The 18,902-nt window shown below is 54.0% G+C and overlaps 1 protein-coding gene across 1 annotated transcript; it reads right to left on the bottom strand.

The window, feature by feature from the left end:
- Positions 1–11,686: 11,686 nt before the first annotated feature.
- LOC141996962 (granzyme H-like) lies at positions 11,687–17,915 on the bottom strand. The gene is made up of 5 exons (XM_074969256.1): positions 17,852–17,915; positions 14,148–14,295; positions 13,249–13,384; positions 12,808–13,059; positions 11,687–11,833 (listed from the first exon to the last, which is right to left on the bottom strand). The coding sequence occupies exons 1-5, from the start codon at positions 17,913–17,915 to the stop codon at positions 11,687–11,689; spliced, it is 747 nt and encodes a 248-aa protein (XP_074825357.1).
- Between the last annotated feature and the right edge of the window lie 987 nt (positions 17,916–18,902).

Raw genomic sequence — 18,902 nt, forward strand, 5'->3', positions numbered from 1 at the left:
CTGTGACGGGGGTGCTATCCTCTGCCAGAAAGCAGGCGATGTGTTTTTTGGCCCCCCTCCTGTTCACCAGGGCATAGAAGAAGTGGGAGCCGTGATCCATCTCCCGAAGGAGGCGGATGTGGGATCGAACAAAGGCACCCTGGGCCCGATGGTCTTCAAGGGCCCTGAGCTCCTCCTGCTTCTCCCGGCACGCTCCGCAGAGGGGTGGATCCTCGGGGCTGGCAGCCAGACACCTCTCCAGCTCTAAGACCTCCTGTTCCAACTGCTCTATCGCTGCATCCCTCCGTCGGCTGGCGCCCCGGGTGTAGTCACGGCAGAAGAGCCGGGCGCGCACCTTCCCCAGATCCCACGACCGCCGCACCGAGGGAAAGGCATGCCACTGCCCTCGCCAGGCCAGCCAGAACTCCCAGAAGGACGCAATGAAGCCCATATCCTCCAGCAAGCTGTTGTTGAAATGCCAATAGGCCGGCTCCTGCCTCTCTGCACAGAGAGATGCCATCACAGTGGCTAAATGATGATCAGAGAACGGGGCTGGCCGGATGCTGGAGGAGTGGGCCCGTGAAAGGTGGAAACGTGATAAATAGATGCGGTACAACCGGGAGTGGCGTGACCGATGGGCCTCCACCCGGACAAAAGTGAATGTCGAAATGTAGTCTGGGTGGTGGTCGCGCCAGACGTCCACCAAGGAGTGATGTTCAACTATCTCCCAGAGGACATCCGCGGTGGCTGGGCACTGCTCAGTCCCCGAGCAGTCCCGCTTCTCAAGGGTGTTGTTAAATCCCCACCAGGACCAGGCATTTGCAAGGATCCAAGGTGCCGAGGAAGGCGGACGCCTGCTGATAGAAATGCAGCTGCTCCGGGCCTGATGTCAGGACATAGATGTGACGAGTTTGACCACGAGCCCCTCCATGCTGACCCGGAGGTGCAGCAGGCGACCTGGCACAGCCTCAGCGATCCTCAGCACCTCAGGCTGTAGGTCGGGGGAGAACAGGGTCGCCACTCCAGCCGTACGAACTGTGAGATCGCTAAAGTAGACCCTGTCCCCCCATTCCAGCTGCCAGCTGTCTTCGGCAGCCAGATCTGTATGGGTCTCCTGCAGGAAAACCACAGAGTATCCCCCCTCCCGAAGGAAGGGGAGAACCTGGCACCTGAGGAGACCCATCCTACAGCCCCATGTGTTCAATGTTGCGAAGATTATAGGTGCCATGAGGAGGGCTGGGGGGGATCCTCACCGGCAGTGTCGCTCGTGGCCCCTGTTGGGCCATGCAACAAACCGTGACCTATCCCATAGGTGAGCAATGAGTCATGGAAGAGGCAGACCCACTGGTAGGCTGCGGCGGCCTGCTTCCTGGTCCCTTTACCCTCCCCCATGAGGGCCCTCGCAGCCCAGAGGATTTGTTGGAAGTCCCCCCATCACTGGAGAGTGAGCTGCACCTTACTAGGGGAGCCAAGGACGTCTTCAAGGAACTCCCGCAGCTCTTCCCGCAGCGTACGGGGGGCTGGGGTCACTGGCCCCTGGCTATCCTCTGGAGGGGCCTCTGACACAGCCCCGTGGCCCACCGAGACGGGCAGACAAGGGGCGGACCCCAGACGTGGCACCCAATGTGCCAGCACCATGCAGCCTGCCTCAAAGCCTGGCTCAGTAGGGGGCAGCGGAGGGAAGATAGCAACCCCAGGTGGGTCGGGACAGGGAAATATAGAGGCCGCTCCCTGGGGGTCATCCTCTGGGAAATGGAAGGAGTCGGCCCCAGGGAGGTGGAGGGGATAAAGACGGGGTTGGAATCAGGGGCAAGGCAGGGATCAAGAGTAGGGGCAGGGCAGGGGTCAGGAACAGAGTCGGGGAGAGTGACAGAGGCAGGATCCTGGGCCCCAGTAGCTGGGCCACTGGAAGGAGGCCCCTCTCATTTGGGCTCAGGGATCTGGGTGGTGGGAAGGGGACGCCCAATGATGCCAGGCTCAGGGTCTATGGCAGGCATAGCAGCCACGGCTTCAGAAGGTGGACAGTCTTCAGTGGGGTAAGGTGGTCGGTAGCCCCACACCTATGGGGGATACCCATGGGGCTCGGGTCTGAGCCGCGTGGCACCGGCCGTTGCCGCAGTAGGCTCAGTGGCCGTCAGCAGGGTGCCACCTGCGGCCGGGCAGCTGGAGGAGCCCAAGGGACGCTCGGAGGTGGGAGCAGAAGCAGTGGTTGGGGGGCGGAGCATGGGGAAAGAGGGCCCAGGGTGAGGTCACGTAGATTGAGGCCCGCTGGCAAAGGGTCATCCTCCCTCTGGGTGACCGGGCTCAGACCCAGGGCCTCAATCTCCTCATAAATGGAGGGGAGATCGCCTTCCACTACCCGGGGTTCTCCTCGCTGGCACCCGAAGCGACAATCACCACGGGGCTCACAGGGGCTTCAGATGGTAACGGGGCAGGAGGGGCTCCATCGGGGGCCTCAGAGGGAAGGGAGTCCCGTGGAGGGGAGATACTGCCCTCTGGTGCTGCCACGTCTGCCCCAGCCGGCACTGGTGGATGGATCGCACCTGTGGGCAAAGCGGAAGGCTCGGCATCGGTGCCCCCTTTATTGGTCTTCTGGGGGGCCTCCACATCGGATGGGAGGAGCGGAGCTCGAGCCCTCCACTTGCCCCGCTTCCCCTGTACTAGGGCCCAGCCCTCCGTGGCATCATCTGGGGGCTGGCTAGCAGGGGTCGGGTCGGGGGCAGGGGCAATGGCTCAGGGACTCAGGGGGGGGGGTAACGGTGGGAAAGCACGAGGGAGTGAAGATTCCCCCTGGAGAAGGCCCTCTCCCATGCCCGGCGGTGTCCCCACCAACTCTCCTCCACGGGCCCCGCCAGATTGCAGGCAGCAGAGGTGGGGCTCTCCCGCTCGTCTGGGCATAGTCGGGGAGGTGCCTCTCAGGCCCGAGAGGGATCAGTGGTGGACTGGGAAGGAGGAGGGGTGGCTTCGGGTGCCAGGTAGCCAGCGATGACAGGGCTGGTGCCCTGCCGGTGCTCGGGGATCCCGGATGCTCCTTCTTGCCAGGCCAAGGAGTAGTCCCTCTGGAAGTGCCCCATCACCCGGCAGAGGTAGCACCGGGCCTCCCCCGTAGAGTAATGCACCCGGTAATGGGCCCCCGGTAGGGGACCAGGAATGACCCCTCGAGCGCCTCTCCATCATGCGCCGCCGGTAGCAGTGGAAGCTGCACCTGCCGGCAAAACGAGAGGACGTGACGGAGGGCGGGGTCTTTGCAGCCCAGTGGGAGAGGGCTGAATTCGGAGATGGGTTTCCCCAGGGTGGAGAGGGCGGGTAACAGGGCGGCATTGGGAAGAAAGGGAGGGACGGACATCAGGACCAGTCGGATGCCCAGGTCCTCTAGCGGCTCCAGGGGGATGAACGTGCCCCACACCTCCAGGCCCTTCTCCACCGCCTCCTGGGCAGCAGCCTCCAATACCAGGAACAAGACGACCTTGCCGTACATTTTAGAGGCCACCATGATGGCTGTGGACCCCACCACCCAATGCTCACAGGTAGGTCTCCCCATGGGGTGAGGTGGGCACCTGGAGGCAACGGACGCCGTGTTTCCTGGTCAAGGTGGGGAAGGGGTCCTGGCCACTATAGATGATAGTAGAGATGGTGGCTGGGAGAGATGACTTAGCGGCAGGCGGGGGGTATGCCCTGCGGGTGAGGGAGGGGCACTCGCAGAGCTGGTGGAGGGAACAGCAGGGAGGGATGCTGCGGCCAGTGGCGGGGCCACAGCAGTGGGGGCAGCCCCTGCCATGGATGGCTTGGTCTTTTTAGTGGGGGCCTTCCCCTTATTTTTACCTTGGCCCTTCCCGCCGGCTGCAGGGGCTTTCCCAGAGTCGGGGGGGGGGTGAGGGACGTGGCAGCAGCAGAGGTCACCCCGGTGTCCACCACCTCCGGTGCCCCAGCGGGGGTATTAGCAGGTGGTTTGGCCATGGCGGTGGAGGTAGAGGCTCAGGGGGGTGACGGGGCAGCAGGCAGGGGAGGGGCGGTGGGGTCTGCCAAAGGGGTCTCACTCGCCTTGTCCCCCACCATAATGAGCAGGGTGGGAGGGGAAAACACCAGAAGGAGGAGGGGAAAGGGGAAGCAGGTCGACCACCCCTCCCCACTAGGCTACAGGCAGGGGAGGAGGGCGCCAAAAGGGGTGGGCTGGATGGGGGGGCAATCAAGGGCTAGGGGTCAGTCACTGACACGGGGTGGGATTCCAAATCCTCTAGCTGCACTAGGGGAGGGGGGAATACAACAGCATGGAGGGGTGAAGTGAAAAGGAGTTCAAACTAAAATGGAGAGGGGCACAAGCGCATGGGAGGGGGCATGGGCGCACGGAGCGAGGGGCTAATCAGGGCAGGGGAACCGCAGGGGGAGGGGGAAGAACCAGGCTGGAGGCAGGACAGGGAACCAAGGGGCTAGCTTCAGAGGCTGGGGCGGGGCAAACAAATAAAAGCTGCAGAGGGAAAAGGGCAGGGCAGGCAAATAAACTGAAGCTAGAAGGGGGGGGGCTGGGGCAAAGAGGGGGGCAAAAGGCTGCAAGGGGCAGGTAGTAAGAGGCAAAGCTGGGGGGGGGGCACATGTGCCCACTTGCACAAAAAGTCAGTTTGGGCTGGCTGCTGCTTCAGGCCCAAATGGTGGAATCAGGGCGTGGCCAGCCAGGTGAGCAGCGAAGTCCCAGAGGCAGGAGCTGAGGCAGATGGTAAGTGTCCACTGGGGGTGGTGGAGGGGGCAGCGATGACGGTGGTGGTGGGGGGGGCAAAGGGGGACACACGGATGGACCAGCGGGGCAGGCTCCACGCCACACCCCCTGTGTCCCCACAGTCAAAAGCCCCCACCACAAGAGCACAGTTCAAAAGCTACTTGGTCTTTGAAAGCCCCCTCCCCAGTGGTCTGCAGAGTCTCTGTGCGCTCCCCCCGCAGCAGATGGTCTTCTTCTCCTCCTCCTTCGGGTTCAGCAGCTCCTCAGCAGCAACCACAGCAGTAGCTCCAGCAGCTCCAGGTGGCAGTCTGGTGGTCCAGGCAGGCAGAAAGGACCCCTCTCAGATGGCGGTGGTGATGGTGGTGTCCGCAGCAACTGGGGCTGGAGCAGGGGTCCCTCACTCCCCTCCTCTGGGGAGCGGGCCAGCAGCCCCCCCGCCCCAAGGGGCTGCAGCAGGAGCAGTAGCAGCCACTGGGGGGGGCTGTCTAGCAGCCAGCCAACAACCAGGTAGCAGAGAGGGATGGGGGTGGTGCCTGGCCCAGCCAGGGGAGTAGCTAGAGGAGTAGCAGCAGCAAGGGCCTAGCAGCCCCAGCAGTCTCCCTCCTCCCTTCAGGCCAAAGGGCTATAGGAGAGAGTCCGAGGCAGAGTTTCTAGCCACTGGATTAGCAGTTTTCTGTTCCCTGACTGACCAGGGCAGGGGATAATGAAAACACTTGACTTCAATTAACCTGCAAAGAGTCAGGTGAGGCCATTAAGCTAATGTGATCACCTGACTCTAATTAAGGCCCCTCTGACACTATAACAGGGCTCACTCTCCTCTCCGGCAGAGGAGAGCCAGTGAAAGGAAGTGCAGATGGAGGGCTGGTTAATGAAGACACCCTCAAGTCATTAGTCAGGGAGAAGCAGGAGAGCTGTGGGGAAGTGGCCCAGGGAAATATAGCAACTCTGGCAGTGAAGGCTGGCTGCCAATAGCTGCTACCATTAGTGTCCCTGGGCTGGAACCCAGAGTAGAGGGTGGGCCCAGGTTTCCCCCCAACCCACCACTACAGATACATGTCCTGAGAAGGGAAGACAGGCCCCTCTCAGGACAGGAGGCTAAACTGTTTTGGTATGAGGCTGTAGAAGCAACAGAGACTGTGGGAGTTCTCTCACCAAGCTCCTTACTGGCTTATGATGAAGAGGGCTCAGTAGACTGTATCCCTGGCCCTAGAGAGAGGTTGTCCTGGCCCTAGTGGAGGGTTGCAGTGAGCCTCTGAAGCTAGCATAAACTGCCTGGAAGAGTGGGACCCACGGGGACAAGTTTGGAGCTCTACCATAATAGTTATGAAGTATTTTATGCAAGACATGACGTGAGGTGTCATTGGAAATGTTATGATTTGCTGAATATGATTATCCTATTTGTATGCATGTGTCATTTTTGTATCTGAAGTTATTAATATTGACTATATATTGTTCAATATCTTCATTAACAATCTGGAGGATGGTGTGGATTGCACCCTCAGCAAGTTTGCAGATGACACTAAACTGGGAGGAGTGGTAGATACGCTGGAAGGTAGGGATAGGATACAGAGGGACCTAGACAAATTGGAGGATTGGGCCAAAAGAAATCTGATGAGGTTAAACAAGGGCAAGTGCAGAGTCCTGCACTTAGGATGGAAGAATCCCATGCACCGCTACAGACTAGGGACCGAGCAGCTAGGCAGCAGTTCTGCAGAAAAGGACCTAGGGGTTACAATGGATGAGAAGCTGGATATAAGTCAACAGTGTGCCCTTGTTGCCAAGAAGGCTAATGATATTTTGGGCTGTATAAGTAGGGGCATTGCCAGCAGATCGAGGGATGTGATCATTCCCATCTATTTGGCATTGGTGAGGCCTCATCTGGAGTACTGTGTCCAGTTTTGGGCCCCACACTACAAGAAGGATGTAGTGAAAAACTGGAAAGAGTCCAGCAAAGGGCAACAAAAATGATTAGGGGATTGGAGCACATGATTTATGAGGAGAGGCTGAGGGAACTGAGATTATTTAGTCTGCAGAATCATCATAGAATATCAGGGTTCAAAGGGACCTCAGGAGGTCATCTAGTCCAACCCCCTGGTTCAAAGCAGGACCAATCCCCAATTTTTGCCCCATGTCCCTAAATGGCCCCCTCAAGGATTGAACTCACAACCCTGGGTTTAGCGGGCCAAACCTCAAACCACTGAGCTATCCCTCCCCACCAAGAAGAATGAGGAGGGATTTGATAGCTGCTTTCAACTACCTGAAAGGGGGTTTCAAAGAGGAGACTGTTCCCAGTGGTACCAGATGACAGAATGGGGAGTAATGGTCTCAAGTTGCAGTGGGGGAGGTTTAGGTTGGATATTAGGAAAAACTTTTTCACTAAGAGGGTGGTGAAGCACTGGAATGGGTTACCTAGGGAGGTGGTGGTGGAATCTCCTTCCTTAGAAGTTTTTAAGGTCAGGCTTGACAAAGCCCTGGCTGGGATGATTTAGTTGGGGATTGGTCCTGCTTTGAGCAGGGGGGTGGACTAGATGACCTCCTAAGATCCCGTCCAACCCTGATATTCTATGATATTCTATTCTATGATTTGTATTTCAAATGTAGTTACACCTGGGTAACGCCAACTAGACATGATGCTTCCAGTCTAGATAGTGGGTGGGGAAGGGCCTATTCAGGGCAATGGACCATTAGGAGAAAAAAAAGCAATGGGCCTTAGGAGAAGCTTTTCTCCCATCTGGGGAGCCTTCCTGAGAATGCTATAGACAGCCTCCAAATAATGGTTGCTATGACTCTGCAAAAACATGTGATGAGACCACATGTCTCTAGACTCCATCTTGGGATGTCTGTATTTTTCCACAGACTGGTGTGGGAACCCAACTTTGAGAACAAAGGGTTCCCGCCATATGCAAAAGCTATATAAGGCAGGAGATTGACATCATTGGGTGTTCTTCGCTCCCTACTCAAAAAGACTCCTGGAAACACCTGAGGGACAAAGACTGAACTGGGGGAAGTGCTGGACCCGGGCTAATGGGATTTTTAGCCTGTGAATGAAACACCTGGGGATTCCAAGCTGTAAAGCAAGTGCAGCTGGCCCCTTAAGAATCTGCAGCCTGCTTATATCCTCTCTTAGAGTGAGAATCTGCTATTCATATCCAATCTATTTAGTATATTAAGTTTAGTTTGTGGTTTTTGCTTATTTGCTAAGGAATCTGCTTTGATCTGTTTGCTATCACTTATAATCACTTAAAATCTATCCTTTGTAGTTAATAAACATTTCCTTTATCTAAACCAATGAGTTGGAGAGAAGTGTGTGGGAATCATAACTCAGGGGAAAAAGGCTGTTTCATATTCCTTTCCACATTGAGGGAGGGGGAGAATTTTATGAGCTTGCTTTGTACAGAGGGAGTGCATGCCTGTGGCGCTGGGAGTAGCCTTCCCAGGCAGGGGCTGGTCAGAGAGCCTGCATGTAACTGCAGCTGGCTCTTCCCCTTCCTGTATGAATGCCGGTGAAAGTGCAGGCAGGAGGACTTTGCAGCTTGTCACAGCAGATATCCAGGGAATCACGTGGCTTGGTGACAGCCCAGTTCACATGGGAGAGAGCTGTGAGCCCTCCCTGGCTACCCAGTGATGGACTACACGGTGTGATGCTGGCAGATGGCAGATGGCATTAGCTAAGAACTAACAGACTCGTAGCTAGAGAAGAAACCTGTTGACCTGTGTGTTTGCTTTTCACTCAAAATAGGGATGAGTCTTACAAAAAACCATTTAGTGTTCAGACTTTGTGCAATGCTTGGAAGTTGCTGCCTGCATTAACCTCCTGTGCAATGTCTGTATTCCGGGCCATAGGCGCTGACTCCGTGGGTGCTCCGGGGATGAAGCAGCCACAGAGAAAAATTAGTGGGTGCTCCGCACCCACTAGGGTGACCAGACAGCAAATGTGAAACATTGGGAAGGGAGGTGGGGGGTAATAGGCACCTATATAAGACAAAGCCCCAAATATTGGGACTGTCCCTATAAAATCAGGACATCTGGGCACCCTAGTACCCATCGGTAGCCAAGCTCCCCCCTCTCCTCCCTCCCCCCAGCACCTCTCGCCCGCCGCCAGCCCTGCTGATCAACTTCTCCCCCTCCCTCCCAGCACCTGCCGCAAACATCTGTTTCGCAACATGCGGGAAGGAGGTGCTGGAAAGAGGCAGGGTGGGGGCAGAGTAGGGGTGGGAAAGGTGGGGCAGGCGCTTAGGGGAAGGGGTGGAGTGGGGGCAGGAGCTGGGGCAGAAGGGGGGGGTGTTGAGCATCCCCCAGCTAGAGGGGAAGTCGGCGCCTATGTTCCAGGCTATGGGAAACATGTAAGTTTTGCTTTATAACATTGAAAGTGTTTGCTCTGAACTTGGGAACCCAGGCCAGATTCCAGGCCTCAGCTCAGATACTGCAGCATTAACTGAGCTTTTGTATCCCATTCCCTGACCCCTGAGCCAGCAAGTCCCCAGCAGCCAGTACCCAGATGGGAAAAGCCCCGTCTCACATTCCCCAATGTGACAGCACAGGCAGATGCAAATAGAGTAGCTGGATCCTAGTAATTTGTTGTTCCTTCTGCCCTGGTTTGACAGACAGTTCAGACTGCTGGGTTCAACCTCTGAGTGGCTGGGGCTCCCCTCGCCTGGATGACAGAGATCCAGGAGGGAAGGAAACACTCACAGGGATGTGATTTCATAAAACTCTGTGCTGATTCCAGAGGCCACAAACCACCATGTGAAATTAACAAGTAAAGAGGGCAGATGGAGGGGAGGGGACTTTAACTACCCAGACATCTGATGGAAAAGTAATACGGCAAGATACAACATTTCCTATAAGTGTTCGACCTTTTTCTGCTGGACTGAAGAAGCCATTATTAAATATTTGTTCCTCATGTAGGTACTTATAGACTGCAATCACATCACCCCTTAACCTTCTCTTTGTTAAGCTAAATAGATGGAGCTTCTTGAGTCTATCACTCGAAGGCAGGTTTTCTTATCCTTTAATCATTCTCATGGCTCTTTTCTGATCCCTCTCCAATTTATCAGCACCTTTCTTGAATTGTGGGCCCCAGATCTGCACACAGGGTTCCAGCAACAGTCGCACCAGGACCAAATCCCAAGGTAAAATAACCTCTGTGCTCCGACTCTAGATTCCCCTGTTGATGCATCCCAGGATCACACTAGCTCTCTTGGCCACAGTATCGCACTGGGAGCTCATGTTCATCTTGGCCCCCAAATCTTTTGCGGAGTCCTTACTTCCCAGGAGACAGTCTGTAAATCTGGCCAATATTCTTTGTTCCTCGATGGATACATTGACATTTAGCTATATTAAAATGCATATTGTTTGCTTGCTCCCAGCTTACCAAACGATCCAGATCACTCTGTATTGGTGACCTGTCCTCTGCATTATTTATCACTCCCCCAATTTTTGAGTCATCGGCAAACATTATCAGTACTGATTTTAAGTTTTCTTCCAGGGCATTGATAAAAATGGTAAATTGCATAGGACAAGAATGGATCCCTGAGCCCACAAGAAACACATCCATTTGGTGATGATTCCACATTTACAATTACATTTTGAGATCTATCATTTAGCCAGCTTTTAACCTATATTATGTGGGCCATGGTAATTTTACATAGTTCTAGTTTTCTAATCAACATGTGCAGTACCAAGTCTGATGACTTCCAGAATTATAAGTATATAGCATCAACACTGTTACCTTTACCAGTCAAAGTTGTAATCTGATCAAAAGGCAACAAGATCTGTGAGGTGATATCTTTTATTGGACCAACTTTTGTTGGTGAGAGAGACAAGCTTTTGAGCTTACACAGAGCTCTTCAGGTCTGGGAAAGGTTCTCAGGGTGTCATAGCTAAGTACAAGGTTGAACAGATTGTTTAGCATAAGTATTTAGTATATATTTCTCTCCTTGCTCTTCATCAGAAGCAAGCTTTGCCCAGACCAGGACCCACCAATTCAAAGTAGTATCAGACCCTGCCAGAACAAAAGATGCAAAACTTGCAGACCTATCTCCACTGTTATGATGACAAACACCCCCTCCCCACAACGCACCTTTCTAGATACATGGGTCCTACGCATACCCATCAAAACATGTGGCGTACCTTATCCAGTGCACTAAATGCCCCAATAACAACTAGATGGGTGAAATGAGACAACCACCCTTGAATGAACTCACACAGAAAAATTATGAAAGCCAAAAACACCTTATCACCTGGGGTTGAACACTTTTCACAAAATGATCACTCCATAGCTGACCTCTCAGTCCTCATCCTCAAAGGAAACCTGCACAACACTTGCAAAAAGTGAGCCTGGGAGCTTAAATTCATAACTTTGCTAGACACTCAAAAAACAGGAAGTGAATAGATACACTGGATTTATGGCTTATTACAACAATCTGTAGCCCACCAAACCTCCTTCCCCACACCTTTCCCACCCTCTTTCTCCCCCTATGACTGGAGAGGTGTTAACAGGCTACTTCAGCTTGAATGGTCCCTTGAAATATGTGTTAACTTCTTATGTTAAACAATCTGTTTCCACCTTGCATTGAGCTGTGACACATAGAGAACCTTTCCGGATGTAAAGAAGAGCTCTGTGTAAGCTCAAAGCTTGTCTCTCTCTCTAAGAGAAATTGATGCAAGAGGATATCACCTTTTCCCTCTATGGGGTGCTGGCTCCAATACCAGCCTTTCTATATGGTTTTTCTGGCACCACCCTATAGGGTTTAATAGAGGGAATCTGATCCCTGCTCTAGAATCCCATAGGATAGTTCAAAAACTCATAGAGACACACAGGGGTTTTATCCCAACATCTACGGACTGCTTCCCCCACCCCCAATCCATTTTGAGACCAATCAATTCATAGCATTTTTCTAAAACTAATGAAGATAATCTGCATTTCACATGCAAAGCCTAATTAGCCCATGGCTGGTCTAGCCATGCAAAGAGCCAGGAAAACAGGTGTCTCCTTTAATGCTGTTTCTGCAGAATGTTCTGGATCCAGGGAATGAAGGTGGAGAGTCTTGTAAACACGCTTGGCTTGCACAAATGCTTGTCAACGTATGAAGCGATGCCCTGGGCCACTCCCTCACATACCAAGGGGCCACCAGAATCACCCTGGGATTAAGAATAACCACAATTACATCTTGCATATCTGTAGCATGACTGTTCATCTGCAGATCTGATTGCACCAGAGTAGGGGAGGTTTCAATATTTGGCACTAGTAGGGTTAGGCAGAGTTTGGTAGAGTTGAATTTGGGTTGGGTAGAATTGGGTAGGGTTTGAATTGGGTGGATGTGGGTAGGGATGAGTTTGGGTAGAGTTTAGTAGAACAGGGTAGAGCTGGATAGGACAGTGGTTAAATTTAGTAGAGATTGGGTAGTGTTGGGAAGAGTTGGAGTTGGGGACAGTTGTGCAGGACAGGTTAAGTTTGTTAGAGTTGGGTAGGATTGTGTTGGGTGGAGTTTGAGGAAGGGTTGGGTACAGTTGTACTGGGTGTTTGAGCTTTGGATAGTGTTGGGTTGGGCTATGTTGGGGTAGGGTTGATAGGGCTGTCTTGGGTGGGGTTTGAATTTGGGGTAGGGTTGGAAGGGTTGTGTTGGAGGCAGTTGAGTTTGGGGTGGAGTTGGTAGGTTTGTGTTGGGGGGGTTCAGTTTGAGATAGTGTTGCATAGGGTGGGGTTTGAGTTTGGGGTAGGGTTGTTCGGGAAAGAGATTGAATTTGGGGTAGTGTTGTGTTGGGGGTTCAGTTTGTAGAACAGTTGGGAAGGATTTTGTTGGGGAGGGGGGTTGAGTTTGAGGTAGAGTTGAATTGGGTTGTAGTGGCCGGGGTTTGAAATGAAAGAACGTCAATAGCCGTGTGTAATAAAAGATCTTTGCCAAGCTAGTAGGAGCTGTGCTGAGCTGGTCTCACTATTGCTTCACCCTTTGGGCCAGTCTGATGTCTGCATCAACACTCCGTCTCCTGAGTGGGGCTAGGTTAGTAGGGGATCACTGTGCAATTAGATATTTAGCCCTGGAAAACACCTCCCCATTCCCTCCCAGCAGTGACCTCCTGGAACCAAGGACCCTCCAGGTCAGCAGGATACTTACCCGATAAGGTAATTTCCCCAGGCCGGGCTTCCCCACACACAGCATTGCTGAGGGGTTGTATCTATGGTTCCACTGACACATGTCATCCTTCATGACCTCAAGGCCCACCTCACGGAGGGTATCAGTTCTTGAGTTCCTGCCAGTCCAACCCCATCCAGCCACGCTGCACATGGATCCTGGCCTCACCCTGGACTTGGCGTTTGGCAGGGGGATGAGACGCACCCAGTTATTCAGCTTTGCATTGTGTGACAGCTGCCATGGACGTGAGGGAAAACAGGGAACCAGATCAGCCCAGGGAGTGGAGCTGAAAGGGACCAACACGTCCCAAGAGAGGAAAATAGAGATGTGTCTAGTGCTTTCACGTGAAGTCACTGGGGGCGGGGTGATGGGGTGGGGGGTAGTACCTCCAGTAGTGTCAAGTCACTGGGGGCGGGGTGATACCTGCAGGAGCATGATGTCATTGTTAAGGGTCTTCTTGTCATATTGCTGGTGGGGGATCTGGTGGTGCACAGGGATTTTCTGTTGGCTCCGTTCCTGTTCACTAATGTTATGGGCTCCCAACTTGACAGTGATCTTGCTGTAAAAGTCAAGAGCAATACATGGGGCGTTAGGGGCAGGAGTGTACATGAGGTGACGGATTGGCACATGTGGGTCTCACTCATGAACAGTGATATGGAGGGGACAGGGCAGCCTGGGGCTCTCAGGCCAAGATCTCGGACTCATCTGCCAGCGTGCAAAGTATATATATATATACACACCACTGTATACATTGCCCACTGCGATCTGGCCCAGGGCTGGGGACTGGCTGGCGCAGGAGGCTAGGAAATGGCACAAGGGGCCTTTCCCCTCTAGAGGGTGCCAGTTGCAGCACAAACACCTGCCCAGTGGCAATGTGGTCCTAGCCTGTGCCTGTACCAGCCCCTTGTGAGGTTCCTCTGAGCTGCTTCACTCCTTGTTGTCCTCGCAGCACCTCGCTCTCAGCTCCTGTCCAGGCCAGTGACCCCACCCCAGCTAGATCCAGACAGGGGTCTATGCCCAGCTCCCCCCATCCCAGAGCCCTGCAGAGCTGTCCTGGGTCTGTGAGCCCCTCCCTGCCCCAATCTCGGCACTGGGCCAGACCCCAGCTTGATTTACCCAGGGCGGGATCTGGCCATGGTTTGCAGAGGCCCCTAGAGACACTGCAACGGCCCCTGAGCAGATCAGACCCCTGGGCTCTGCTCTCCCAGCCTGTCACACTAACTGCTCCTTCCCTGCAACCTGTGACAGCGCCAGAGCTCCTGACTCCCCCATCACCCGCTAACCCCGACCTGCCCCGACATCCCCAGCACAGAGGCGCTTACTCTCCCTGGCAGTGAGCGGCCGTCAGCACGAAGTTTGTCTTCACCAGGAATCCTCCACATTTTTTTTTAACCTGCCCATCTTGTATTTCCAGATAGGCCATGTAGCGTCTGGAGTGGGGCTTGGCTTCCTGGCCCCCGATGATCTCACCTGTGGGGAGACCAGGTTCATATAAAAAACCCATCATCTCCCTGTGCCGGGCTGGGATCAAGTTCCCCATCCCGAAGGGGAGTCCCCACAACCTCAACCCCCCTCCCCGATGCTCTCCTTGGGGGATCCCTGTGCCTGGAACCCTGCCCCCTGCTCCGCTCTCCCTCACAGACACCCCATGGGGCCGGAAGTTAAATCTGAAGTTTATTTCCTGCTGGGTGGGGAATCGGTACCAAACACACTGGGAGTTGGTCAGTAATCGCACTGCCTTGAGGTAATGGCATTGGCGATCAAGGTCACCCCAGATGAGGCCAGACAGCCCCCAGAAGGACACTGAAAGGTCTCCTGTGGATGCTTCTCCTTCTCCATGAGTCCACAGTGACCAACCAGGGCTGGTCCAAGACGGACCTGCCAGATGTTTGGTCCAATGGAAAATTGTAGGTTTTACTAATAGTATTTGTACTCAGAAAGACTCGTCTCAAACCTGTCTGAATTATTATGGTGCAACTGATTCTTTCTCTCCAGTTGTGGGTAATATTTAGGTGAGAACTTTCATGTTTTGGTCATTGTAAAAGAAACACTTTTGATGGTTTTTCCCATGGAAAAATAAAAAACGTTTTGTGATCAGCTCTGAAGAAGTCTCCACCCAGGTGGGTGGCTTGTTTGGAATATCCCACCTTTAACACACTGCTGTTAGTTACATTAGGGTGGCACCTAGGCTGAGATCCAGGCCCCCATTATACCAGGTGCTGTGCAGATCCCAGCCAAGATCAAGACCCCCTTGTGCCGGGCTTTGCACAGACCCCCCAATCCCTGCCCCAAACAGTGTCCAGTTCAGACAGACACATGCATAATCTTTTCATTGTACAGATGGGGAAACTGAGGACCAGTGAGATTGTTTCTAGACCTACCAAGGGATTTGGGTGCTCAGTTCCTATCAGCACTGCATGAAAATCCCAGACCCAGGGAACAGCCCAAGGTCCCCACAGGGAGCCTGGCCTGAGCTGGAAACAGGTCCCAAATTTCTTGGGTCCCAGGCCTGTGCCTTAGCCCCATAGCCGGGCTACCTGTCTGGGACACGGATTGGCAGTGGGGTCCCAAAGGAGCCTGGGGGTGGGAATAGGCCACCCAACCTCTTGGGCTGCTCTGAGAGCCCCAGCCACACTCAGGAGAGGCTGCAGGGTTCGCTACAGCCCCTTGGCCCCAGCAGGATTGCGGGGAGACCCTCACAGCTGCTCACAGATCCCCCTGCTGGGTCAGGGTCCTGCTCCGCACAGGCCCCAATCCTCCTTCCCCCCAGCAATCACCAGCCTAGGCCCCGGGGATCAGGAGAAAGGCCGAAGGGACCAGGACCAGGATCAAGAGCTGCATCATCAGAGCCATCCAGGCAGGGCACGGAGCCTCTGCCTGAGCCCCGGGGGGTATATGGACCAGGCAGAGGGAGGGGAGGGCAGGACCTGGCAACCACAGGGACACGTACGCTGTTGCCTGGAAACCCCTACCTGGGATGGGCCGGGGCAGAGATGCCCACTGAGGAAAACTCAGGTCACAGACGCGCCCGCGTCGGGGGCAGGGGTCTCCTTGGCTATGGTGCCCACCCAGCCTGGCTGGGGAAATGGCTAACACTGCTCAGCCCTACCACTGGTGTAAGAAATGCTCTGGGGCTTCTCTGCACCTAGATACCCAGCCCCATAGATTTCAAGGCCAGGAGGGATAATTGTGACCTTCCAAGCTGGCCCCCTGGATACTCCAGAGCCAGAACCCACCCAGCCACTCCACCACGGCCACAAGTCAGTTGTTCCCCTGGTTCCATGTTTAATGTTTGCATATTAGTCTTAGCCAGACCTTTGCTGACTCCAGCTCCCGGCCATTGGGTCTTGTCCTGCCTTGGCCAGTGAGGTTGAAGAGCCCCCTGCTCTCAGAAACCCCCACCCCATGGAGGTTCCTACATACGGGGGATGAGTCCCCTCTTCGCCTCCAATACCCTCTGGAAATCACTCTCCTTGGAGCGCACCCCACGAGTCAGGGTCTCCAAATCTTGGCTTGTTCTTGTAGCACTTTCCAATTTGCCAACATCCTGCTGGAGGTGTGGACACCAAAACTGGACACAGTTTCCAGTTGTGGTGTCTCACCAAGGCCGTATCCAGAACTGACCCCACCTTCCCTGGCTTACACACCCAAAGATGGTGTTCATCATCCACTTATCTAGAGCATTGCACCAGGAGCTCATATTGGCTGGTTTTCAAGGTTTAACCCAACCCCCAACAATAGCATTGGCCTATCTTTTCCCTAGGAGCTGGACCCTCTGGTTTCAGATGAATGGTTTCATCTCCGAGATGCCTCTGACAGTCTCGGCCTTAAGACAATCACCCCACAACCCAGAGTTAGCCTGTGTGAACCCCAGAGGACAGCCTTGGGAGATAAAAGGAAGAATAGATCCCCTGGGGTTTAGTTGACAGGCCCCTGCCTCTGTCAGTGATGTGGAAAGTTCATGCTTTGGAAAGCCACATGGTAACAGCTATGCAATGTCTGGAACCCAGCACAACTGGGCTTCCTGTTTTCAATTTTTGATACCTGAGTTGCTGGAAGCCTTTCACCTCTAGGGGCCGTGGGCTCTGATATGGCCTGAAGGCAGGGGACTGGCTGGCTCAGGAGGTGAAGAATGGGACACGGGGTCTTTACCCTTGAGGGCAGCTTGCTGCTGCTGTCACTGTTCCAAAGGATTATTTTTACCTTTCCCCAGCTCTTCCTTACATGGGCTGTGGGTGACACTGATCGGTATCAGTGCTGTGTGAGACTATATGACACAATCCCCTGTGACAGTCTCTACCCCTGTTTTCACCCCTTTACAGGACGGTGATAAATTTCATAGAAACTATGCCTCGTGAGATCTCTCATGTTTCTGCAATCGTGCGGGCTGAATTGCCTGTAATCAGGACCCCTTTCCCAGTACAATGTTGCTTCCTTTGTACTTCTGGTGTTGTGAATGAGGTGGGTAGAGAGAAAGGGAGACATCATTTGGGGCATCTGCTCCCCCTTCTTCTAGCTCTTTCTCTTCTTCGAAAATCATCTCTAGCTGAGGTTCAGGAGACTGAAAGTCTGTGCGGCCAAGAACCCAAGATGTGTCTTTGACAAGATGTAAATTTTTCACCCATGTCCTCTTTCCTACCCAAGAATGGCCACTTAACCAGGTGATGGTCCATTTGAATACACTGACACCTGGCTGAGTTGTCAGTTGGCGTTTTGTCTCTAGGGAACTGGTTTGTGGATGCTCCCCAGACTTGGAACATGTTGTAGTAACCCACCATACAGTAGAAACTTATAACTTTACACACCACACATATTTTTCCAGGACAATAATGATTAGCAAATTATGAGTTTTTAGATGATACCTCACAAGGCACGTGTAGTATAAAATGTATCATAGTCTGGTAAAAGGGGTGAACATAGGGGTACAGGCTGTCACAGGCCCCTAGATCCCACTCTCTGAGCCCCATCCTTAAGACCCTGCCATTGAACTTAAAGCCTCAGGGCCCCCGATCCCAGCCGTACTCACCAGCCCAAGTCCCGGAGGGCAGGAGAAAGGCCATGGGGAGCAGGAGAAAGATCTGTATCTGCATGTTTGCAGTCAGTACAGGGATGGTGCATTTGCCTCAGCCCTGGGGCCTTTATAGACTCAGCTTGGGGGAGATCAAGGGGGCAGGAAACCTCAGTGTCACCCACACACTCATCTAAATGCAGGGCTCAGGCCTCTCAGTTTCCAACCACAGCCAACCACATGGGCTGGGGGGAAGTACAAGCCGTGCGTCAGCAGGGGATCCTGCACAGCTGCCTGGATGCTACCCAGCTGGGTCCCCGCACAGCTGGATGGATGATGTACCACTGGATGGAGAAGACCTTGGTGGGGACGTGTCTAGCAGGATCCAGGGCTACTCTGGGTCCTGGCTCACAGCTGGGCACATCTGGGGCTCTTAATCACCTGGCCCCTTCCACGCTCAGCACCCTGCCCAGGTCTCTGTGGTGGGGGGCCGTGGGTGACAGCGACTGATCTCAGCGGTGGGTGGGATCGTGACCTTGTGATCTTTCTCATGGTGGCCCAGCGTGAGCAGGGTGGGGCTGGGCAGAGCATGGGCGACTGCAGCGGGAGGGTTTCTGAGAAGCCCCACGGTGGGTCTGTGACCATGCAAAAGGGATGTGGCAGCCTCTGTGACGCTGTACAGCTGGGAGCTATGACTGTGCAGCACCAGAGGGGAGATGACACAGCAGAGGCAAGGACAGAACCCAGGAGTCCTGGCTCCCATCCTCCTGTGACCCTATTGGTGCCAACCAGCAAAGTGTTCACTGTCCTTCACAAACCACTCCAGTCTCAGACCTGACAAACTCACTACACCTCAGACACCCCTTCCCTGGTATTTAGCCCTGAAGAGTGGCATGTGAGGGCTCTACTGAAAGCTTGTAACTTGTCAAGCCTCATACTCCCCACAAGCCACACATTTGGGTACTAGTTCAGGGCTAGCGTCCCTATCTTAACACCTATGGCTAGTGGGCGTGGAGTGACCGCCCAGCAAATCTCATGGTTTGGGGACAGTCTGTTCATACGGGAATGA

The sequence above is a fragment of the Natator depressus genome, chromosome 13, assembly GCF_965152275.1.
Source record: "Natator depressus isolate rNatDep1 chromosome 13, rNatDep2.hap1, whole genome shotgun sequence".
NCBI lineage: Eukaryota > Metazoa > Chordata > Testudines > Cheloniidae > Natator > Natator depressus.

Coding starts and splice junctions, on each gene's coding strand:
- LOC141996962 (XM_074969256.1), bottom strand. CDS start 17,915: ATGCAGATACAGATCTTTCTCCTGCTCCCCATGGCCTTTCTCCTGCCC. Junction 13,385..14,147: donor GCCGCTCACTGCCAGGGAGA/GTAAGCGCCTCT, acceptor TGACTTTTACAG/CAAGATCACTGTCAAGTTGG. Junction 13,060..13,248: donor ATGACATCATGCTCCTGCAG/GTATCACCCCGC, acceptor CGTCCATGGCAG/CTGTCACACAATGCAAAGCT.